This window comes from Lethenteron reissneri, chromosome 59 (genome assembly GCF_015708825.2).
Source record: "Lethenteron reissneri isolate LAM-NWPU_2019-01 chromosome 59, ASM1570882v1, whole genome shotgun sequence".
In the NCBI taxonomy this organism is placed as follows: domain Eukaryota; kingdom Metazoa; phylum Chordata; class Hyperoartia; order Petromyzontiformes; family Petromyzontidae; genus Lethenteron; species Lethenteron reissneri.
The window spans coordinates 6,207,324-6,231,033 of NC_083837.1; the positions used below are offsets into that span (position 1 = coordinate 6,207,324).

Genomic DNA, 23,710 nt, shown 5'->3' on the forward strand with positions numbered 1-23,710 from the left:
CATTTAATTATCTCACCCCTAATGCGATGGCTGGAACTGCTTCTCTTTGGTGAGGCATGTGATGTTAGCTGGTGTTGATGATGTTGCTACTCGTAACTGCTTTTCCAGGTTTGCTCCGAGATTTATTGAATTTCGAGTCCCGCCTGCGGTTGCCTTGGCAGGGATACATTAAATGATTTCGCGGGCCTTGTACGGCCCGCGGGCCAAACGTTCCCCACCCCTGGTTTAGATTATACTGGTAGGAACCTCCTGGTTCCACCAGCCCACAGGGAATTATTATGTCCGTCCGTCCAGTCGTGCATCCAAAAATGGGAGAGGTGGGGCTAGGTGGAGAGAGGAGGGTGGGGAGGGGCTGGGTGGGGGGGGGGGCTGGGTGGGTAGGGAGGGGCTGGGTGGGGAGGGGAGGGGCTGGGTGGGGAGGGGCTGGGTGGGGAGGGTGGGGAGGGGCTGGGTGGGGAGGGCCTGGGTGGGGGAGGGAGGGGTGGGGCTGGGTGGGGAGGGGCTGGTCACCCTGTGGTGCCCTTATAAAACTCAACGTTTAACCTACTCACGCCGGCTTGTGCCCGCCCTCACAGTCGGCCATATTTGCGGAATACACCACGCCGCCGTTGACCCTGGCCATTGACCGAGCAACCCAACGTTCCTACCAGCTCCCTCCGCAGGAATGTGTTTCCTCCAGCTGTGGATTGAATGTGGACGATGATGATGATGCTTCTCAATCTCCCTCTACACCCACAACATCCGTGACCCAACCCAACAATTAGAAGATTAACACAATTTACATGAACGGCATGCCACGTAGCATTATTCATGTTGACTAACTGTGAATGACCCAACTAATAATAGATATCCATTGTCACTTACATGGCTACATTGACCACCACTCTGGTCTTCGCACCCTATTGGGTTCCGTCCATAAATGACGTCACGCACTCTGTGTGTCTCTCTCTGTGTGTCTTTCTCTGTGTCTCTCTGTGTGTCTTTCTCTGTGTCTTTCTCTGTGTGTCTCTCTCTCTGTGTCTCTCTGTGTCTCTCTCTGTGTGTCTCTCTGTGTCTCTGTGTGTCTCTCTGCTTGTGTGTCTCTCTCTGTGTCTCTCTGTCTCTCTGTGTCTCTCTCTGTGTCTCTGTGTGTCTCTCTGTGTCTCTCTGTCTCTGTCTCTCTCTGCTTGTGTGTCTGTCTCTGCTTGTGTGTCTGTCTCTGTGTCTCTCTGTGTGTATCTCTGTCTCTGTGTGTCTCTCTGTGTCTCTCTGTGTGTCTGTGTCTCTCTGCTTGTGTCTCTCTCTGTGTCTCTGTGTGTCTCTCTCTGCTTGTGTGTCTGTCTGTGTCTCTCTCTGTGTCTCTGTGTGTCTCTCTCTCTGTGTCTCTCTCTCTCTTTGTCTCTCTGTCTCTCTGTGTGTATCTCTGTCTCTGTGTGTCTCTCTGTGTCTCTCTGTGTGTCTGTGTCTCTCTGCTTGTGTCTCTCTGTCTCTGCTTGTGTGTCTGTCTCTGTGTCTCTGTGTGTCTCTCTCTCTGTCTCTCTGTCTCTCTCTGCTTGTGTCTCCCTCTGCTTGTGTCTCTCTCTGTGTGTCTCTGTGTGTCTCTCTGTCTCTGTGTCTCTGTCTCTCTGTGTGTATCTCTGTCTCTGTGTGTCTCTCTGTGTGTCTCTCTGCTAGTGTCTCTCTCTGTGTCTCTGCTTGTGTGTCTCTCTCTGTGTCTCTGTGTGCCTCTCTCTCTGTCTCTGTCTCTCTCTGCGTTGTCTCCCTCTGCTTGTGTCTCTCTGACAGACAGACACACACAGAGAGAGAGGAGAGGGGGGAGAAGGCGACACAAGACGCGGGCCACCCTCTCGACTCTCACCGTGACGGCGCCGTGCAGCCTCGAGTAGAAGTTGGAGTCGGCCAACTTGCACACGATCTGGGCCGTGAGGAGCGCCGTTGCCTCCACGTCCATTTCTATGATTTTTTAACAAGTTCAAGTTCATGTATTAGGTATAGCCCTGTGAGCCATTCGGCTCTTGAATCGGGTGCAACCGCAAGAAACAAAAAACATGAACAATAAAACATCTTAAAGTGAATATGTGACTGAGTGCAAACAGAAAATCCAAGAAAAGACAGCAAAATATTGCAGAAAAAAACACCGTACACCAACGCTGTGTGCAAACATCCCAGTGGGATGCAAGTCAAACAACAACAACCACAAGATAACTTAGATTAAGGCCATCAGTCTAACTCTGTACTACAACACACAAACATGGCCAAACCAATACACTTTTCGAAATCACCAAAATAAAGCCATGAAAGCAATGAAAAAGCAATCATAGGAACTGTGACGGAATTTTCACAATAAATGTCATAAACAACATGTACTACCACAACCCTGCAGCCATAGCTGGCTGCATGAGCCACTCCAATCGGAGTATTGTAATTTTTCAATGCACAACAACAACAACCACCACCACCACCACCCACCGCGTCCTTTCTTCACACGAGATATTGACAATCGTTGATGATGATTATATATATTCGCACGGGCAGCGCGTGTTTGTTTAAGTGGGTGAACGCGAGGTGGGAGCTGGCGACACACACGAGGGCGAAATCGCGACTGACACAAATTTTTTTTTGCCGATTTCAAGGCCGCGTCGCCACGGCAACGCCGGCGCCGCGGCCGCCATGTTGGTAAGGGAGGCTCGACGCCGATTGGCACGTGGGCAGCGGCGGTGACGTCACAAGGGGCATGCAGTAGAAGAATTGGAATTTTTCGATTTTAAGGTTTCGTGACTGAAGGCATTCATATTCTTGGTTCTTTGGGTGAAGTCACGTAGAAGGGAAATAATTTAATAATAACAATTCAACAATTAAAGTCTCACGACGTTTCGATTGCAACACAAGCAAGCATCATCAGGTGTGAAAATCACAGCAATAATTTTTTTTTTAAAAACGCCACATTGCGGCTATTGAAATGTTGAGGATTGCTTTTTGTTTATTTGATTTACTACCGAATTCGAACAATAAATGGCTCTCCTTGTTATTTTGGTTGCCGACCCCTCACCATAGGCATCAAGTTTACCAGGGAAATATAGTTTACCATGGGAGTCCAGTTTACCATGGAAGTCCAGTTTACCATGTGAGTCCAGTTTATCATGGATATTCAGCCTGCAACCTGCAGCTCAGACCGCTGGGTGGTCCAGATGTCTTGTGACACCCCCCCCCCGCCCCATTTCATTCTATGAAACGAAATATATATTAAGTAAGGTTATTTAAAACAGAAATGTACATGCAAAGGGAAAGAAAAAAATACTTTTGGGCTAATTAATTGTGGGGGGGGGGGGGGGGGGTCACAAGACATCTGGACCACGTTGTACAGTAGTAGAGCATCAACAGACCTGGGTTCTGTGCGTGTCTCCACGTGTAAACAAAGCAATTATTAAATGTTACACTTTCTTTCCAGAGGCCAATATCACCAAGCAGCAATGCTGCATGCGTTGGTTGCAGCCGCCAGACCAGAGACCGCTTTGGACTTTCTGATGTATTGGGTCCCACGGCTGTCTGAGACGGGAGGGCGTGCCTCTTGCCGGAAAGTAACATGTGGCAATTCGGAACAACTCTTACTCTGTGTGTGTTTGTTTAGCGAGCCCTGTTGCTGAGAGCCATAAAGTCAGAAGAGAGTTGGACTTTAGACATCCTGAAAGTGAGGCACACATACGTGTTGTGTGTGTGTGTTGTGTATTTGTTCCCACGTGTGCAGACACGCAGAGAGGAATTGGCACGGTATATGGGAAGGCTTTTGGCAAATTGGAACGTGCAGTTTAAAATTAAGTTGCCGTTAATTACATTTTACGGTTTATATTGTGGTGAAAAAGCTAGCACTGTGTGTACGCAAAAAGCTGTTTTAAGGAAAGACAACCCCCCAAAAACTAGGAATTCATCTTCTTGGTTCTTTCGGTAAAGTCACGTAGAAGGGAAATAATACAATAAATAAAATAAAACATAATAAAAATAATAAAATAAAATGTTCTTGTTTTATTTTTTATTACTTTATTATTTCCCTTCTACGTGGCTTTACCGAAAGAACCAAGAAGATGAATCCCTGCAGTCACGAAAGCTTTAAATCTATAAAATAGGAATTGTTAAGGCTTTCCACATTTACAGATAAAAAAAGCATTAAAGTTTGAAGTCTATCTCCCTATCGTTAGAACTGGGCAAAGTCGAACAATGAAACCGCTACGGTATTCTAATCGACTATTTAGTTTTTTTGCGTGTGGTTGTTTACCGGGGCCACTTTTATATAAAAAAACAGGGCGCTTCAACATTTTTTTACACTTATATGGGACTATCGTTTTTAACCGAAAAAGAACGGATAATACACCGTAACATGATAACAGATACTCTACTTTACTATCAGCTCTCTCGTTGGATCAGCAGTTCCACTGCTGGATGATTTTTTCTGCCTGAGGACGACCGTCGTGATTTATTTTAAATTTTTTTTATTTTATTTCTATCTACGTGAACCAAAGAGTCCGGAATTGTAGGTCCTTGTGCAACTTCCTATTCGGCACTTAATGATTTATTCATGACGACTCGCTCGCAATGCCTCGCTTAACTTGCACCGATATCGTCCCCTTTTTTTATTTCACGCTTTCATTGAACTCACTCCGTCTGTTGTTGTCGTTGTTGTATCCTCAAATGTTGTTACTCAATTTTAACCCACTTCCCAATGTGGTATCGACTGCAAACTTTGTATACTCATGTCTTACTGATGACAATGCTATATTTTATCATAAAAAACTAATATTTTTAAACAATCTTTTTATATTTATTTTCGCAGCATCACCTCAATCGCCTCCTTCAAGAGACACTTAAAAACTCACCTCTACTATCATGCTTTTGAGCGACTCTGAGCTTGGCTCCGCGCCTCTGAGTTGCGGCCACTACGTCTGCAAATTTGCGCGCGTTACAAATTGTACTATTATTATTATATGTTATGTTTCGGCTTGGGTCTAATTGTCCGCGCTCAACTGACGTTGGCTGTAATTGGCCACGGTCCCTTACTAGGGGGCCGTCCATAAATGATGCCACGAGATTTTTGACGATTTTGACCCCCCCCCCCCTCGTCGCACGGCGTCACAAAAAGTCAGACCCCCCCCCCCCCTCAAAAATGACGTCACAAAGCTCTGCCCCCCCCAAACATTTTTTTACATGCTTCAAATCGCTTTCAACTATTGTCATTGTAGTGCGTATTTAATGCGGCGCTGCATTCTGATGTTGTCGAAAACATTTATTAAAAAGTCTATTTAATTAAGTAGAACGTGTTGTCTATATTTATTAAAGTTGCGCATTTTGATGTGACGTCACATTTCTCAAATCCACCACCCCTTCGTCACACATCGTCACAAATGTATGACTCCCCCCCCCCGTCCCCTAGGTGCGTGACGTCATTTATGGACGGCCCTAGTACATTTAATAAAAGCGTGTTTTTTAAATAGTTTATTTTAAATTTTACTAATTCTCGCATCGTTCGTTCGCCGTCGTCGCTGTGCCGTTGCTGGCCAGTTTCGACGCTCCTCGTGCCGTCGAAATGTCTGCTGCGATGACGTCACAAAGGCCCGGGCCCACAACGAACATCCCCGGTTCGGCGGCTCACAGCTTTTGCGAGACCTTTACTCAACAACAAACAACAACAACAAAAAAACGACGTTCTTGCCCGATAAGTCGAGTTACTGAACCGATAATCGATAGGAGTTATCGATTACGTAATCGATACTCGGATATTTCAGCACTCATTTTAAAAAAATAGCAATAAAACCAATCCCTTATTTTGCTCACTAAATAAATGTTAATTCATGGCAATGTTAACTTAGGTTTATTTAAACGCCTCAAAAGACCCGAGGCCTCATACAAAAGACAAAGCCCTCCCCGTATAGCCTCAACAGACCGATGGGGCAAGTGCTGTAAACGAGTCGCACCTATAAAGTCGTGCACGGCACACGAGAGAGAGAGAGCGGGTGGATGGCCAGCACCGCCTTTGTCTCCCCTCGTGACGACGTTACCACGCCAGGTACAGTACTTTCTGCTAGAATTTGAAGCTTTCGTGACTGCAAGGATTCATACTCTTAGGTGTTTTTCGGTAAAAAGTCACGTAGGTAAAAAGAAATAATAAAAGATAAATATTAAAAATAATAGAAATAAAATAATAAATCACGACGTTACGTTTCATTTATATTATTTATCTTTTAGTATTTATTTTTACCTGCGTGACTTTACCGAAAAAACCTCAGAGTACAGTACTTTATTCTCACCACTGTACATACAGTCCGCGTACAGTCAACGGCCTCGCTCCCTCACCCAACATGGCCGCCGCCCGAGAGATTAGAGCTGTGACGTCACTTCCGTCCACGTGACCTCGCCCCTCCCCCCTCCTCCCCTCACAGTGAAGACGATGGCGGCCTCCGAGATACTCCAGGATCTGTTGACGAGCCCCCTGAACCTGGCGCTGCTCGCCCTGTGCGCCTACCTCCTCGTCAAGATCGTCAGAGGAAGCGGCGGCGGAGGCGGCGGCGGCGGAGACGGAGCGGGAGGAGACGGCGGAGGGGAAGAGCGGCTGGCCCGACTCAAGAGGCGCGACTTCAACGTGGAGCAGCTTCGCGAGTTCGACGGCGTGCGGAGTCCGCGCATCCTCATGGCGGTCAACGGGAAGGTGTTCGACGTGACGGAGGGGAGGCGCTTCTACGGGCCAGGTGAGGAGGCGGTGCGGTGCGAGCGCGCCGGCGTCGATGTTGCACGCGCGTGAGGTGTGGGTGTGTGTAGGTTGTGTGGTGTGTCTGGGGGGTTGTGTAGGTGTCTGGGTTGTGTGTGGCGTGTGTGTGGGGTGTGTCTGGGGGTTGTGTAGGTGTCTGGGTTGTGTGTGTGTGGTGTGTGTGTGTGGGGGTTGTGTGTGTGGTGTGGGGGTTGTGTGTGTGGTGTGTGGGGGGGGGGTTGTGTGTGTGGGGGTTGTGTGTGTCTGGGTTGTGTGTGTGGGGGTTGTGTGTGGTGTGGAGGTTGTGTGTGTCTGGGTTGTGTGTGTGGGGGTTGTGTGTGTGTGGGGGGTTGTGTAGGTGTCTGGGTTGTGTGTGTGTGGGGTGTGTCTGGGGGTTGTGTGTGTGTGGGGTGTGTGTGGGGGGTTGTGTAGGTGTCTGGGTTGTGTGTGTGTGGGGTGTGTGTGGGGGGGGTTATGGAGGTGTCTGGGTTGTGTGTGGGGGGTGGGGTGTGTGTGTGGGGTGTCTGTGTTTGGGGGGGTTGTGTGTGGGAGGGGGGTTGTGTGTGGAGGGGGGGTTGTGTGTGGGGGGGGGGGGGGGGGGGGGGTTGTGTGTGTGGGGGTTGTGGTGTCTGGTTGTGTGTGTCTGGGTTGTGTGTGTGTGGGGTTGTGTGTGTGGGGGTTGTGTATGTGGTGTGGGGGTTGTGTGTGTCTGGGTTGTGTGTGTCTGGGGTGTGTGTGGGGGTTGTGTGTGTGTGTGTGGGGGTTGTGTGTGTGTGTGTGGGGGTTGTGTGTGTGTGTGTGGGGGTTGTGTGTGTGTGGGGGGGTTTGTGTGTGTGTGGGGGTTGTGTGTGTGTGGGGGTTGTGTGTGTGTGTGTGTGGGGGTTGTGTGTGTGTGTGGGGGGGTTGTGTGTGTGTGGTGTTCCAACAGGTTGCAATAGACAAGCAGTGATACTGTGTCTGTTCGACTACAGCTGCACCGTCACACAACACCCTATACACTGCAAAACATATTGCACAATATACACCACACACCACATAACCACACCACACTAGCACACCGCACACTACACTACGCCACACACTACACACTACACTACACACACCACATACCACAACCACCCCACACACCACACAACTACACTACACACCACACCGCACTACACACCACACTGCACACTACACACCACACATTACACTCCGCACTACACACTACACACCACACTACCACACTGCACACTACACACACACTACCACACCGCACACTGCACACACACTACACACCACACTACCACGCCGCACACTGCACACACACTACACACCACACTACCACACTGCACACACACTACACACCACACTACCACACCACACACTGCACACACACTACCACACCACACACTGCACACACACTACACACCACACTACCACACCGCACACTGCACACACACTACACACCACACTACCACACCACACACTGCACACACACTACACACCACACTACCACACCGCACACTGCACACACACTACACACCACACTACCACACACTGCACATTGCACACCACACACAGCCACACAGCACACCGTGAACACTGTGTCAAACTGACTTTGTGGACACTTGGTGTGGGCTGTTGCCTCCTTCCGCACCGGGCCACAAGACGCGTGCGTCCCTCCCACACCCCCATGCCACAGCACCAGCGTCACACAGCTGTGCTGGCAATCTATCACTGGACCAGGCAAAGGCCTGTGTGCCCATCGTCATCATCATCGTCCACGGCCATGGTCACTCCACTGCTGGACGAAGGCTCTTCCCAGCCGCTGCCATCTCCCGCGGCGGTGTAACAGTTCAGCCCGTCACCTCTCCCTCTGTTTCAGTTTTCAGTTTCACTCATTAGGTATAGCCATGTGAGCCATTCATCTCTTGAATCGGGTGCAACTGCAACAAACAAAAAACTTAAACATGAACAGGAAAACATCTTAAAGTGACTATGTGACTGAGTGCAAACATAAAATCCAAGAAAAGACGGCAAAATATTGCAGAAAAAGCATTGTACACCAACGCTGTGTGCAAAAATCCCAGTGGGATGCAAGTCAAACAACAACAACAACCACAAGACAACTTAGATTAAGGCCCTCAGTCTAACTCCGTGCTACAACAACACAAACATGGCCAAACCAAAAAACTTTTCGAAATCACCAAAATAATACGTGAGCCGGCCTCATCGGGGGGGGGGAGGGGGGGGAGCGTTCCATTCCTCGGCCGCCGCCGTCCCATCGTAACCCCGTCGTGTTCCGTGCCTAAAAACAAAAACAGCAGCAGCAGCCGCCGATCGGCACGCAACGGCGGGGACATCACAAGAGGCGCCTGTGCCAGCCTAGGTGCACTTTGAGGCTGTCACGTGAAGTGTCGGATGGCTGACTGCTGGCAGGAGGTCACGGGACAGACCCAACAGGCGCCGTGGGTTGACTGCTGTGCCAGGCTAGGTGCAGGAGTTCACGGGATAGACCCAACAGGTGCCGTGGGTTGACTGCTGCGCCAGGCTAGTTGCAGGAGGTCACGGGACAGATCCAACAAGTGCCGTGGGTTGACTGCTGCGCCAGGCTAGGTGCAGGAGGTCACGGGACAGACCCAACAGGTGCCGTGGGTTGACTGCTGCGCCAGGCTAGGTGCAGGAGGTCACGGGACAGACCCAGCAGGTGCCTTGGGTTGTACTGCTGCGCAAGGCTAGGTGCAGGAGGTCACGGGACAGACTCAGGTGCCATGGGTTGTACTGCGTCAGGCTAGGTGCAGGAGGTCACGAGACAGACCCAACAGGCGCCATGGGTTGACTGCTGCGCCAGGCTAGGCGCAGGAGGTCACGGGACAGACCCAACAGGTGCCGTGGGTTGTACTGCTGCGCCAGGCTAGGCGCAGGAGGTCACGGGACAGACCCAACAGGCGCCGTGGGTTGACTGACTCGGGTGACTGGCACCAGCTGTGCACACGCTCCTGTGCCCGCTCTCTCTTTGTGTCGGTCGCCTGCGTGTGTTCTCGAATCCGCGTTGTCCTGTCTCTCCCTCGGTGTGTAATTGAAACCGAGCATCTCGCTCTCTGACCCCTCCGTTTTTTTCTTCTTGTTATTGACCCGAACCAGGCCACACATGGCAGAGGCAGCAGGCACTGATCACGTACACGCACGTGCGCGTGCATGTACGGTGAACTTCGTTTGCGCCGCACGTAGACGACAAGCACTTCTCAATAAACGAGTTTTTCAATGGAAAAGATTTTAAGAAGTGCAATTGCCCCAGTGGCTGCCTAATGTCGGAAGGAGGAGCGTTCCAGACGGCCGTCGTAGTACTTTGGACACTGCGCGTGTCCTGGTGTGCTTGGGGGGGGGGAGCGGTGTAGTAGCGGTCAGCGCGCTGCGCTATGAACCCGGCGACACGGGTTCGATTCCCGCTCACGGCCAGCACCGGTGACGATTATCTGAACCGGTCCCGAGCCTCCCCGAGGTCGACTCAGCCTCCAATGATTACCTGATGCGGTGTGTAAACATCGCCACTGGGGAGACAAAGGTGGTCGGGCGTGGGGTTGGCCACCCACCCCCTCGTGTACCGTTCCGGCCTTCGTAGCTGCTTGCTAACATCACTTGCCCCTACAGTCTGTTAAGGCTATACGGGGGATCTTTGTCTTTTGTATTAATCCTCCTCCCCTCAACTCACGTGCAGCTAGGTCATCAATCCACTGCCGAATGAAGGGCTTCCCATGCCGTGTGGATCATGGGGGGGGAGTAGGGCAGTGTTTTTATTACTTCACGCTGGTAGTGCGGGTTGGTAAGGGGCCATCCGTTTAGTAGGTACGCAAAAATCTGTCAACTTGACCCCCCCCCCTCCCTGTACGCACGCGGACTTTTTACACCCCCCCCCCACCTACGTACGAAAGCCTGACGCACCCCCCCCACCCCCCCGAATCCTTTAGAACGGCCGATATTGAATCTGCGCAGAAACGATTAAGGAATCCTAACATTAACGTGTTTAAGCAAACAGATAGGCCACCACCGGACTATCCCATTTGAAGGCCAATGTCGACAAATTATTGTCGAGGCTTCACACCCCCCCATAAGCAAGCCTACGCATTTGGGTTAACCTTCCCCCCTCCATGCGTACGTACTAAAGGGCGGGGAGTATAGGTGGAGAGTACCACCCCACCCACAGCCCTATGGCAACCTGTTAGTGTGCGTTGATTGCCCTTCCAAGAAATATCCAGGCTCAAGTCCCACTTAGCTTGTGAGATGTGCAGAGATTTGGGCGCATTCCGGATGATGTTGTGCCCATAGGGCTGCGTGTACAATTAATGTCACGCGTTGACCGCGCGTGTGAGCGTGCGTGTGCGCGCGTGTGTGTGCGCACGCGTGTGCGTGTGTGCGTGTGTTTGCCCTCTGACCAACGACTAGTCATTTGTAAGATGCGCCTGCCATTCTTCCACTCCAGTGGTGGGTGTACACCCAAGACCCCATTCCAACCTAAGGTCTCAGCTGATGAAAGTTGCAAGCGAGAATTTCATCATCGCTTGTGGCTGGGGTTGGCATCATCCCCCACTCCTCCTGATGTCGCATGTAAATGGGCGAGGTTTAGGACTGTGACTCATACAGCTGCAATGGCTGGTTTGGGTATGCCTCCAGACCTCCCCAGAGACCCTGGCTGACAGAGGAGGTGTTAAGGTTAGTTGAGAAAAAGCGACAGGCCCACTCTCATCGGCTACAGCATCCCACGTCAGAGAATGAGGAGGCTTACCGCAGCCTTCGCTCGGAGGTTCGGAGAGCCGTGAGGCGCTGCAAGGATGGGTGGTGGTCGCGGGTTGCTGAGGAGATGGAGTCTGACTCATTGGCCCACGATCAGAAATCCCTATTTAACTCCATCAAAAAAGTAACCTGCAGTGCCACACATTACAATCAGGGGAAAAAACAGTGCTCCAATCTCCGACCCCCAGGAACAGGTTTGCAGATTTGCTGAGCATTTCTGTGAGGTCCGGGTGGAGGGAAATCCCTCAGCCAGGAAATCATCATGGCATAAAGTGGGGGTGACCCTGCCGAGGCTGCGGTGCCTCAAATATTGGAAGAAGTCACCCCTGTGAATGGCTGGCTGAGGTGCCATCTGTTGAGGAAGTACTGAGGGCGATCCAGAGTCAGACCAGGAAAGGCACCGGGCAGAGATGATCTCCCAAGCGAAATGCTGAGGGAGGGTGGCGTTTGTGCACAGACTGCCCTATATGATATCATAACAACAGTCTGGACCACTGGACGGGTTCCGCAGGATTGGAAGGATGCCCTGGTGGTCCCCCTCTTTATAAAGGGGGACCGCACAGACTGTAACAACTACAGGGGCATCTCACTCCTCGGTGTGCCGGGAAAGGTCCTGGCAAGGATTATTCAACATCGCCTTGCCAGGCACGCTGAGGAGAGGCTTGCGGAGCCCCAATGCGGTTTCAGGAAAGGGCGGTCTTGCACAGATGCCATATTTTCTGTCCGTCTGCTACAGCAGAGGTGTAGGGAATTCCAACAAGACCTACATCTCTGCTTTATTGACCTGGTCAAGGCCTATGATACCATCAGTCGGCCTGGGCTCTGGGTTGTTCTTCTTGCTTTCGGAGTCCCTGACCCTCTGCTCACGATCATTAAGGACCTTCATGATGGTGAGTGGGCCCAGGTAAAACTACGTGGCCAGGAGTCAGAGCCATTCCCTGTACACCTTGGGGTGCGACAGGGATGTCCTCTGGCTCCCACATTATTCAACATCTATTTTGATCACATAGTTCGTGAAGCCTTCAATAGCTGTACCGGGGGACTTTTCATTTGGTACAGATATAATGGGAGGCTGATCGATGCCCGGACGCGGTCAAGGGATGGCTCCCTATTGGTCAACCACGTTATGTATGCCGATGATTTGGTAATTGCTGCTCATTCAGAGGAGGAGTTAGAGACGCTTCGGCTGAAACTGGAGTGTGCCACCATCGGGCCCACCAAAACTAAGCACCTGCCTGGGTATTTTCTACCATTGGACACTCCAACCCCACAACTCCCAATCGGTGAAGGGGCAGTTGTGGAGAGTGGAGAGTTTCCCATACCTGGGCAGTGTGCTCATGACCGGCTCCGGTTTGGCAGCGGAGGTCTCACTCCGAATCAGTCGAGCGGCAATATATTTTCATCGGTTGCGTAACGCTGTGTGGAAGCTGCCTGGTCTGTCGCTCCGCACGAAGCTTCAGGTCTTCTCGACTACAGTCATTTCCTCCCTTCTCTACGCTTGCGAAACGTGGACCCCCCCTAATGGAGCATCTTCACCGGTTAGAAACATTTAGGCTGGCCTGCCTACGATCCATCCTGGGTTTAACCAGGCTGGATTGTGTGAGGAGCGCACAAATCCTTGAAAGTTCTGGGCAAAGTCCCATCGGTGAGCTCCTCTGGCAGGAAAGGCTGCGTTGGCTGGGTCATGTAGCCCGCATGCCCAGCCACCGTATGCCTTAAACAGCTTTTGTTCGGCTGGATCGAGGGGACTAAACGGGCGCAGCACGGGCTAGAGAAGAGATGGAGTGATGTGGTACAGGAGGACGTGGAGCTAAGTGGACTTGCCGATGACTGGTACCAGCGGTGTCAAAATCGGCCTCAGTGGAGGAGGCTCGTGAAGGACACTACTGGGCAGTTGGAGGCAGTTGCCCTCCAACAACAATGGTGGGCGAAGGAGCGACGCTCACAACAACGAGCGGAGAGCCGGGTGGCTGAAGCACAGCAAGTTGGCACATTAGGGGGCACAGGTGGTGCATCAGCCAGTCATCTCAGTCAGTCGACCCGTGGCACCTGGGTCTGCTTGTGACCTCCTGCCAGCGGACGTTTGACACTTCACGTGGCCTCAAGGTGCACATAGCCTGGCACAAGCGTCGTGGTGACATCACCGCCACTTAGTGGCGGATGGCGGTTGTTGTTGTTGTGTGTGTGCGTGCATTGTGTGAATGTGGGGAGCGGTAGTACAGTAGCGGTTTGTGTGCTGCGATACGAACCTGGCGATCTGGGTTCGATTCCCGCTCACTGCCCGGTGGCGATTATCTGAACCGGTCCTGGGCCTCCCCTAGGTCGACTCGGCCTCAAATGTGTACCCCCGTGTAGCCTACACAGAGATTCTCCGCGAAAGTGCCAGGTCGCCTTGCGTGCGCGCACACGTGCCCAGCAGGGCAAGGCCGGTGCCTTGAAGAGGGGACGATGACCCTCTACGTACGCAGGTGGCTGCGGGTGCCAACTTGGCCTACCAAGTGGTGTGACACACTTGGGCTGGCCCATTGCTTGCGCGGCGCGTCCAGCCCGGCCGCCTCGCCACTGGACCCCACGGGCTCACGCTGCCGCCACTGTTTCAGATGTTCGCCACTCCTGGCTCGCCAGTGCCGACACGCACAAATACTCATTGCTGACTGACTCAACACCATACCAACTCCCCACACCACACCAACTCCCCCGCACCACACCAACTCCCCACACCACACCAACCCCCCCACACCACACCAACTCCCCCCCCCGCCCCATACCAACTCCCCACCATACCAGAGATGAACGAGGTTTGTACTGTGGACACACCAGAGCCAATTGTGTGTTCTACTTCATGACCTGTTTCAGGGGAGGTGGTTAGGAGAGCAAACAAATGTTTGGGGGGAGACTCTGAACCTTCAGCCGTTGAGGTCAAGGGTTCAAATTCCAGCCACTGCTTGAGATTAACAAGATTTGTTTTGGAGGTCACTGCCTGTTGGCCGTTGGCCGCACAGCGGCTCTGCACAACCCACCGTGTTCACCCGCTCGGTCCGTGCCAATCGAGCGCATGTGGCAGACGAGCAGTGAGCCTGTGCTTGCCGTTGGTTACGATGATGATGATCACGGGCATGTTACTGATGGCAGTGGTTAGTGGGGTTGATAGCCCAGCAGGGCTAGCGGCGGTGTAGCGATTAGTGGTGGTGTAGTGGCGGTGTAGCGGTTAGTGGTGGTGTAGCGGCGGTGTAGTGGTTAGTGGTGGTGTAGTGGTTAGTGGTGGTGTAGTGGTTAGTGGTGCTGTAGTGGTGGTGTAGTGGTGGTGTAGTGGTGGTGTAGTGGTTAGTGGTGGTGTAGTGGTTAGTGGTGGTGTAGTGGTGGTGTAGTGGTTAGTGGTGGTGTAGTGGTGGTGTAGTGGTTAGTGGCGGTGTAGCGGTGGTGTAGCGGTGGTGTAGCGGTGGTGTAGTGGTTAGTGGTGGTGTAGCGGTGGTGTAGTGGTTAGTGGTGGTGTAGCGGTGGTGTAGTGGTTAGTGGTGGTGTAGCGGTGGTGTAGTGGTTAGTGGTGGTGTAGCGGTGGTGTAGTGGTTAGTGGTGGTGTAGCGGTGGTGTATTGGTTAGTGGTGGTGTAGTGGTGGTGTAGTGGTTAGTGGTGGTGTAGTGGTTAGTGGTGGTGTAGTGGTGGTGTAGTGGTGGTGTGGTGGTGTAGTGGTGGTGTAGTGGTTAGTGGTGGTGTAGTGGTTAGTGGTGGTGTAGTGGTGGTGTAGTGGTTAGCGGCGGTGTAGTGGTTAGCGGCGGTGTAGCGGTTAGTGGCTGTGTAGCGGTTAGCGACGGTGTAGTGGTTAGTGGCGGTGTAGTGGTTAGCGGCTGTGTAGCGGTCAGCGGCGGTGTAGTGGTTAGCGACGGTGTAGTGGTGGTGTAGTGATGGTGTAGTGGTTAGCAGCGGTGGTGTAGCGGTTAGTGGCGGTGTGGTGGTGTAGTGGTGGTGTAGCGGTTAGTGGCGGTGTAGTGGTGGTGTAGTGGTTAGCGGTGGTGTAGTGGTTAGTGGCGATGTAGTGGTTAGCAGCGGTGGTGTAGCGGTTAGTGGTGGTGTAGTGGTGGTGTAGTGGTGGTGTAGTGATGGTGTAGTGGTTAGCAGCGGTGTAGTGGTTAGCAGCGGTGGTGTAGCGGTTAGTGGCGGTGTAGTGGTGGTGTAGCGGTTATCGCACTGCGCGACCCAACCCGGCAACCCGCATCCGATTCCCACTCGCAGCCAACATCGGTGACGGATATCTGAACCCTTCCCGGGCCACCCCTACGTCGACTCGGCCTCAAGTGACGACCTGCTGCGGCCTGTAAACATCAGGCAAAGTCAGCCAGGCGTGGCGCCGGTCACCCGCCTTAGCAAGTGCTTGCCAAAAGCAAGGGGCTGTTGACGGCTATGTGTGGGGGGGATCTTTGTGGAGGGTTGCTTGATGATAATGGTCGTGTTATCCACTCAGTTGTCTGTTCAGAAGCAAGAGTGTGTCTCGGTCCGTACCTCCACAAGTAGTGAAGACGGCGGAGCGTTTCGCGATGCCGGTGGACGGCTTTGGGATTCATGGCGGTGCCACTCGCAAGCCGCCGAATCTTCGACGCGCCGTTTCTGGCATCGGGCGGCAGCGATTCGGTTGATGGTCGACCGTCGGTGGCGTGGAAAGTTGAAACCGGTAGAGGTTCAATGGTGGGGGACGCTCCCGCACGAGAGACGTTTAGTTTTGTAAATGTTGTGGCTTGGCTCTCCAACACACCGGTGTGCTGTACTAGTATACTACACTATACACTACACTACTATACACTACACTATACACTACACTACTATACACCACACTACTATACACCACACTACTATACACTACACTACTATACACCACACTACTATACACCACACTACTATACACCACACTACTATACACCACACTACTATACACTACACTACTATACACTACACTACTATACACTACACTATACACTACACACTAGTGCTGTACTAGTGACGAATTGGCCAAGTTCTGTTGACGTGACAACCCTTACTAGTTGGCCGTGTCGGGTGGTGGCGGGTTTAACGACACATTTATATATTAACGCGATCCCACCCAAAGAAACCTCGACTATGGACGTTTAGCTTTGTCGTGGGCCGCCGTCCAAACTCTCACGGTGGCGGCGACGGGGTCGTGTGTGCGTGCGGATTGCAGAGGGCCCCTACGGGGTGTTTGCGGGGCGCGACGCCTCGCGCGGCCTCGCCACGTTTTGCCTGGACCGCGACGCGCTCAAGGACGCCTACGACGACCTCTCAGACATGTCGCCCACCGAGATGGAGAGCGTCCACGAGTGGGAGATGCAGTTCACGGGTCAGTCTGGCGCCACCCCCCCACCACACCCCCCCCCGTAACCCCCACGCACCCCCCATAACCCCCCCCACACCCCCCATAACCCCCCCGCACCCCCCCCCCACACCTGTGGTTATCATCAACGTGACGTTATCGTCAACGCCGCTACCCGACTAGCGTCGCCTCAGCCCCCCTCATGCGCTCACGTCGCTGACGCCGTCGACGTCATCATCATCGTCGTCATTGTCGTCATTGTCGTCGTCGTCATTGTCGTCGTCATTGTCGTCGTCGTCGTCGTCATTGTCGTCATTGTCGTCGTCGTCGTCGTCGTCATCGTCGTCATCGTCGTCGTATTCCATCCTTTCTCTTTACCCGTAGCCTCTCAGCCTTCGCCGCCACCATCACCACCAATACACTACGAATCACTTCAATTGACGTGAATTCGATATTCGTCGTCAAATCCTTCAGGGATGCATCCCTCCCGCCCCTCCCCCGCCGACATGAACTAGCGGCGGCTGGGGAGGGGCGGTACCGCCGTGGCTTGCTGCCAGCGGCACACCAGGCAGGAGGCTCGCAGCGAGGGGGGTACACAACACAACAGGCTGGGGCACCACACCGCCCTACGGACACGGGGATAGCTCCCTCAATGGGGACCGGCTTGTCGGGGGCTTGTCGCGTGGCGTTGTGTCGTTGTAGTCGTGTGGTGGTGTTGTTGTCTTGTGTGGTGACGTGGTGTGGTGTCGTGGTGTTGTTGTCTTGTGTGGTGACGTGGTGTTGTTGTCTTGTGTGGTGACGTGGTGTTGTGTCGTGGTGTTGTTGTCTTGTGTGGTGACGTGGTGTTGTTGTCTTGTGTGGTGACGTGGTGTTGTGTCGTGGTGTTGTTGTCTTGTGTGGTGACGTGGTGTTGTGTCGTGGTGTTGTTGTCTTGTGTGGTGACGTGGTGTTGTGTCGTGGTGTTGTTGTCTTGTGTGGTGACGTGGTGTTGTTGTCTTGTGTGGTGACGTGGTGTGGTGTCGTGGTGTTGTTGTATCGTGATGTTCCGCGCGCTCTGCTGCTGCTGCCGCCGCCTTACAGAGAAGTACCACCACGTGGGCCGGCTTCTCAAGCCTGGTGAGGAGCCCAACGAGTACTCGGACACGGAGTCTTCGAGCGAGCGCACAAAGGACGACTAGAGACAGAGAGAGAGAGGAGACGGAGAGAGACGCGACGCAGCCTCGCTCCACCCCGACTCGGCAAACCACGTACCCCCCGCCCCCCCCGCCACGGCCTCCGCCGCGGCGATTCAATACTCGGTTAAACGATTGGGCGTGCCGCGAATTGTTCCTTATTTTTTTGTTGTTTAAACGTCGTCGTGAACGTCCGCGCCTCCAGCGGTCCCCCTGCCCCGGGGCCACCTTGGTCAGTCCGCTGCCGGGGTAGAGGCCTTCCGGTTGCTGTGGGTCGGTCGCGTGGATCTGTAAAACGATCCGTTATTGCGCGCCATTCCGACGCGTGCCAGCGGGGGAGCCGATGTTGACGGGTTAACCGGTGCAACGTTCGACGCCCCCCCCCCCTTCCCTCTGCGGTAAAGGCGAGAGTCAACAGATTCGAGTGTCGCAGCGTCGCCGGCGTCGACGTAGTCCTCGGTCAAATCATGCGTGGGGGAGGGATGGACTCGCTCGCCGGTTCGTTTGACGCCTGCGGCCACTGGGCGCCCGCTCTGTGCGCCACCGCAGCTCCCCGATTAGCACGGTCGGCCCACGTGCGAAACAAGTTGGACACGCCGCGCGCATCGCTAGCAACTCAAGAGAAAAAAAATCGTCCATAGTTATTCAACCGAATCATGGCAATTAATCGAGCGATGGTGGATGGGGAGGCGATTTGACACGAAGCCTTCGGTTCCACAATGCCTCGGGCCTATCCCTCCACCCCAGACTGCCGCAATCGATCCGACCCAACCTTAGCCCAGCATCCTCCTCTCCACCGCAGTCCCCCACCCCCTCCCCCTACAACCCCCACACCACCAGGTCCCACCATCGAACCCTGCCCTCGTCACGCTGCGTCAACCGCATCACGCGCTCCCGGCCGTCACGGCCGCCCGGCTATCCCACATCACGCGCTCCCGGCGCGGCCGCTACCCTTTTCCCCCGGGGACTCTGATCGCACTGGCGAGCGAGCAGCAGTTCCGTGGCTCGGAGCAGGGCACAAGCAGTTTGCTGCTGGCGCACCAACGTTGAGCCTTCTCTCCCTGGTGCGCATCGTTCGGCTTGTTGGGGGGAAGGGGGGGGGGGTGTAATTGAAAGTGTCCGGAGAAAGCCACGCTCCCGTACGAGGGGAATACATCCAAGCTCACGGGATGTCACGGTAGCGAGATGTCAACTACCGCGCCTGGTGTACAGGAGGTCGTGGGTTCGATCCGGACCCTGACGACGCCTGCTGTATATTTGGCGTTTGCGTGTCTCTCCCCGTGGTCGCGTGGATTTTTCTCCGTGTCCTCCGGTTTTTTGCCTCCGCGATTAGACTCGACATCGCTATGCGTTTAGAGTTAGTTGGCTCCTTGAAATTTCCATGCGACGATGAGAAGCCGCGTCGATGAGCTGTCATTTGCGTGGGGCCTTATCCGGTAAAATAAAAATAGTCTAGTTTAAACTCGGCTATACAGATCCATCAGAAACCCACTTGGTGTCCTGTCTCCCACGAGCACTCCGACGTTGGTGTCTCGCACACAGTGACAACTCACGCTTGCGCGATCCGTCCGCTGGATTCCAGGCCGTAGTCGTAGTAACTCGGGTCTGACGTGGCTCAATGGAACGGAGTCTTTCCTGCTCTGGGAGGTCACCAAGGCGTTCCATTGTGTACTTATCGCCAGCCGACAGTGGACTTGAGGAGGAAGTGCTTTAAAATGACAACATCGGGGGGGGCTCGTAACGGTTGTCGGGGCATTGTACCGGCATCGTAAGTTGCGAGTCCTGGGATTGAGTCGTCGGGATTGAGGTGTCCACGGTCAAAGCCGGTTCCAAAGCGCATGGGAGAGGGTTCTCAGCCGAGGTCACTCTTGTGAAAGACCCCAACGCAGAAGATCCCCCTGGCGTGTCGACCTTCCACGAAGCTGCTCGTGGTCACCACCCTCGGCCCGCATCCACCCCACAAACCACGGCAGCGGCAGATGCGGATGGAAAATTAACAACTCTCCGGTAGTGGTGGTGTGCGACTGTGGTCATACATACATCCAGAACAGACCGTACAATGACTCAATGCCCCCCGATCCACAAATACGACGTAGGAGACATCATCGCGGCGACAGTACCCTCCACCGCTCCTGCTCCTCCTGACGCGGTGATCTGTGCTTGACCACCTGTGCATGTCGTTGTCTCTGCATCGCCATCATCGGCCGCACGAAAGCAGAAGCCTGGTGACCGTGTAACGAAGCCACCCTGGCTGCTGCTACTGCGGCTGCTGCATCTTGCACTTCCTACCGCTTTGGCTGTGCCCCCAGTTGCCCCGACTGGCTCGCAACGGCCGTCGACCGCATGCCCCCGACGTGCAGCGAAACCGCTTTTGACAAAGCGCGACAATAGATCGTCGGGCGACTGGTCCGCGCGGGGGGGGGGGGGGGGGTGCTTGGATCCTTTTTGATTTGATCAATTTGTGTCACGCAATGGGTTCGCGTCTAATCCCCGCGGCCCTCTGGGAGGTGCTGCACCTGGATCCCAACAGCGGCGACGAATGTCCCTGAAATGTTCTCACCCCCCTACCCCCCCGTGCCCATTACTGGACTTCTGTGAGGCTGTGAGGGAGAGCTTCATCGGATTCCTCCTCCAGTCTGAAATAAACATTCTCATTTGCATTTTGGCCTCTTATGCCACCTGCTCATTGCCCAATAGAGAGTGGCTGTGGTTTCCCACCCCCCCAATACACGATTACTATTGTGGCAGTTTAAACAATTTTTATATTGGATACACCAGTTTTATATGGACACTGTGTGTATATATATACGATGATCGAATCGCTTTCCTGGGCGTCCCAAAGTCGCTTCTCTCGTGTCGGTCACTCGGCGCTCCTTGTGCGCTTGGCGAAGGCGCAGCACCTGCAATGATTGCCCATGCCACTGCCGGCTGAATGTTCATGCCCGCTACCCCCCCCCCCCCCCCACCGCCGCCAAAGGGAGACGTGGAGATCACTGACAGATAATCGCGACAGAAACTCAACATGCCCGTCATTAACGCTGTGGCCTTAAAAGGTTACGGGGCGACTCTTCTACTTGTGAACGTTCGAATTAGAAACTTTCAGAGATACGAACAAACTTGTCCGTGTGTCCAGTTGCCCGTTCGGATCGAGAGCTGTAAGTTCAACCGCCGCGCAATAGATGGCGGCGGTGGCATCTACATCTGCAGAACGTGAACAACCGGTGGCATCTACGTCTACAGGAGATTATTCAACTTTTAAAGCAATCCCCCGTGTTTAGTCTTCATGCCGTAACAAAGTGTTTGGAATCGATGGGAGTAAAGTTGGACTTGCGAACAGGCCTCTGGAATCTAGCTCGTTCGTAAGTAAGGGGAGTCCCTGTACGTGTCTATGATGTAATATGCGACGTTTCAGGCGATGGGCCTTCTTCACAGCCGACGTGCGTCACAACGCGCAGAATAAAAACGTGCAACAGAGCATGACATTGTGGGAGACGGGCCTTGTTCATGGCGCTGTGAAGAACGTCAGCCACGATGTATTATTCCTCTCGAGGCCCCCCACGGTGTTATCTTACGAAGCGTTGAGTTTTTTTTGTTATTATCGTGTAGGGTACTTGGCCTACTCTTCCACGGTGGCCAGACGTCGTATAGGAGCTGTGACATTGTGAATATAAAAGTTCTACATTCGTATAAACGCGCATGACAATTATTTACTGCAACCCATTTAAAAATACAAAAGCCGCCACCGTACAGCAGCGACGACAGCAGCAGAAGCGCAGCGTGGTGAGATGTTGAGCAGTGGGGCCTTGAGGGCGGAGCATCGGGGAGCATGACCACATCACGGAAGGGGTCACTGAAGGGCTCACTGAAGGGGTCACGGAAGGGGTTCCATGCCGCGTCACCGCTCTGCTCCGCTGGTGCCCCAAGCCGTGCGTCCCTGCGCCCCCCCTTCCCTTCTAGGCGCTCCGACACCAAACGTGGCTCTGTTGTTTCGTTGTCTGCATGACGATAATGACGACGACGACCTCGGTTACGCTGGTCTGCTTTGTAATACGATGAGACCCGCACGGCGCGACGGGGAGTTAGAAAAACCTGCGCGCGTGCAACGTTTGCCGTATCAAGCGGCTTCGAAAACAAAAGAGACTGAAATATTTTGCCCGGTTTCAGATGAAGCCGAGTCGGCGGGTCGTGCGTTGACCCCCTGAGTAAGTCGATGAAGTGAGCGACACACCACGGCGTATTTAACAGGCGTCGTAGCCCGCCGTTGACCAACGTCACCGTCAATGATGATATGTTTTTGGGTCGGATTAGCACGTGAGTGAATTACCAATGGTGGCTTGTACCACCACCACCACCCTCCTCCATCCAAAACAGCCGAGTAAAGTCGCGCGAAGAGAGACGTGCCAACGGCATTCGCCATCTATCGCTTCGGCGCCACCGCTGTTGCCGCAGAGCGAGATCCATAACATTGTAGCAATCGGGTCCCTACGCGCCGTCAGCGCCGGGCGCTGGCGAACCGCGCCATCGGGGGCGATGGCCAGACTTGTGGCAGCCTCTGTCTTGTGTGTCGCGTGGACTCGGGGCTGTACGACACGCGCATCGGCAATTGTGCTTGCGTGACGGGACCCCAGATTTCTGTTTAAAAACATCGAATGACGGATGCGATCCTGGTGCGTTGATGGTTTACGAATCGCCCCGGCAACGGCTGTGACATTTGCACCTTGCTGGGAGCAGCCTGCGCGTCTGGATGCCGTATCCCATGAAGCGTCGATGCATACAAGTGCTGCGCCAGATGACATGCATTTATATAATCTCGCATTTTCTTTTGTCTTTTTTTTCCTTTCTTCCTGTGCTCCGTGATACAACTTTTGATGATTTTTGTAATCTTTGACTGTTGGAAATGTAACAGCAAAATAAAAATACATAAACGTATTAGAGGTAATTTGAATATGAAATGTGAAATAAATAAATAAACATTCTCGCTACGAACGTCAGTTGTGCCCTGAATTCTTTTGGGAGATATCGACTGAGTGCTGGGCGCAGCGCCGCCCTGCCCTGGTCGATCCACTGCTGGATGAAGGCTCTCCGCAGGCCGACCCCACCGCCCACGACTCCGTGACGCAATTATCCGCCCTAGCACCTGCACAGGAGCGGAGTTCACTCCTCCATCTCCGCGGTTGGAAGTTCCTAATTCGCGAGTGCGGAGCATTCATCCGGGCAAGTTGTGGTGTACGCACTTTGAACATCTTTCGCGCTCCGTACGTAGCCAACCGTGCGAATCGGAGGTGCGATGCATGAAGGCGATTCTGGTCTCGTTTCAACTGACCTCGCGTGTGCCGTATGTTGTGTCTTGTTCTGCGATTGTCTCTTCCCTTGACCATTTTCACACATCGTAAATAATCGGTTGTTCCAAGAGGAACGATTCGAAGTAGCGTAAAATAATCGATTTGGAGCGGTGAGAGGTGGAAGAAATGAACTTGCAGGGATTCATCTTGGTTCTTTCGGTAAAGTCACGTAGAAGGGAAATAATAAAATAATAATAACAACATAATAAAATACAATTCTCACTGAGAATGTTTATTGTGTCATGTTTTATTTTTTTTATTTTATTATTTACCTTCTACGTGACTACCGAAAGAACCAAGAAGTTGCAGGAGGAAGCCGACAGTCAGCAGAGCCTCGGATCATTAATTGTGGAGTGACTCCATCAGGCCTCCCTTGCCCAACGCTGG

At 53.3% G+C, this 23,710-nt stretch overlaps 2 protein-coding genes across 2 annotated transcripts in view; one reads left to right on the forward strand and one right to left on the reverse strand.

Annotated features, from left to right (window-relative positions):
- The window catches only part of TBC1D19 (TBC1 domain family member 19), a 36,097-nt gene extending 29,730 nt beyond the window's left edge, over positions 1-6,367 (reverse strand). The window contains 2 exon segments of the mRNA XM_061575769.1: positions 1,838-1,932; positions 6,322-6,367. Of these exon segments, the coding sequence (XP_061431753.1) occupies positions 1,838-1,932; positions 6,322-6,328 (102 nt within the window). The 5' untranslated portion in view covers positions 6,329-6,367.
- Positions 6,368-6,401: 34 nt separating this feature from the next.
- On the forward strand, positions 6,402-22,967 carry LOC133357680 (membrane-associated progesterone receptor component 1-like). Its single transcript, XM_061575770.1, has 3 exons — positions 6,402-6,713; positions 16,681-16,836; positions 17,890-22,967. Exons 1-3 carry the CDS (start codon positions 6,416-6,418, stop codon positions 17,985-17,987), a joined length of 552 nt encoding a protein of 183 aa, XP_061431754.1. The 5' UTR covers positions 6,402-6,415; the 3' UTR covers positions 17,988-22,967.
- Positions 22,968-23,710: the final 743 nt, after the last annotated feature.

Bases quoted from the DNA above. Each gene is read 5' to 3' on its own strand.
- LOC133357680 (XM_061575770.1), top strand. From the start codon at position 6,416: ATGGCGGCCTCCGAGATACTCCAGGATCTGTTGACGAGCCCCCTGAAC. The intron at 6,714-16,680 runs GTGAGGAGGCGG...TGCGGATTGCAG, and splicing joins GAGGCGCTTCTACGGGCCAG to AGGGCCCCTACGGGGTGTTT. The intron at 16,837-17,889 runs GTCAGTCTGGCG...GCCGCCTTACAG, and splicing joins GTGGGAGATGCAGTTCACGG to AGAAGTACCACCACGTGGGC.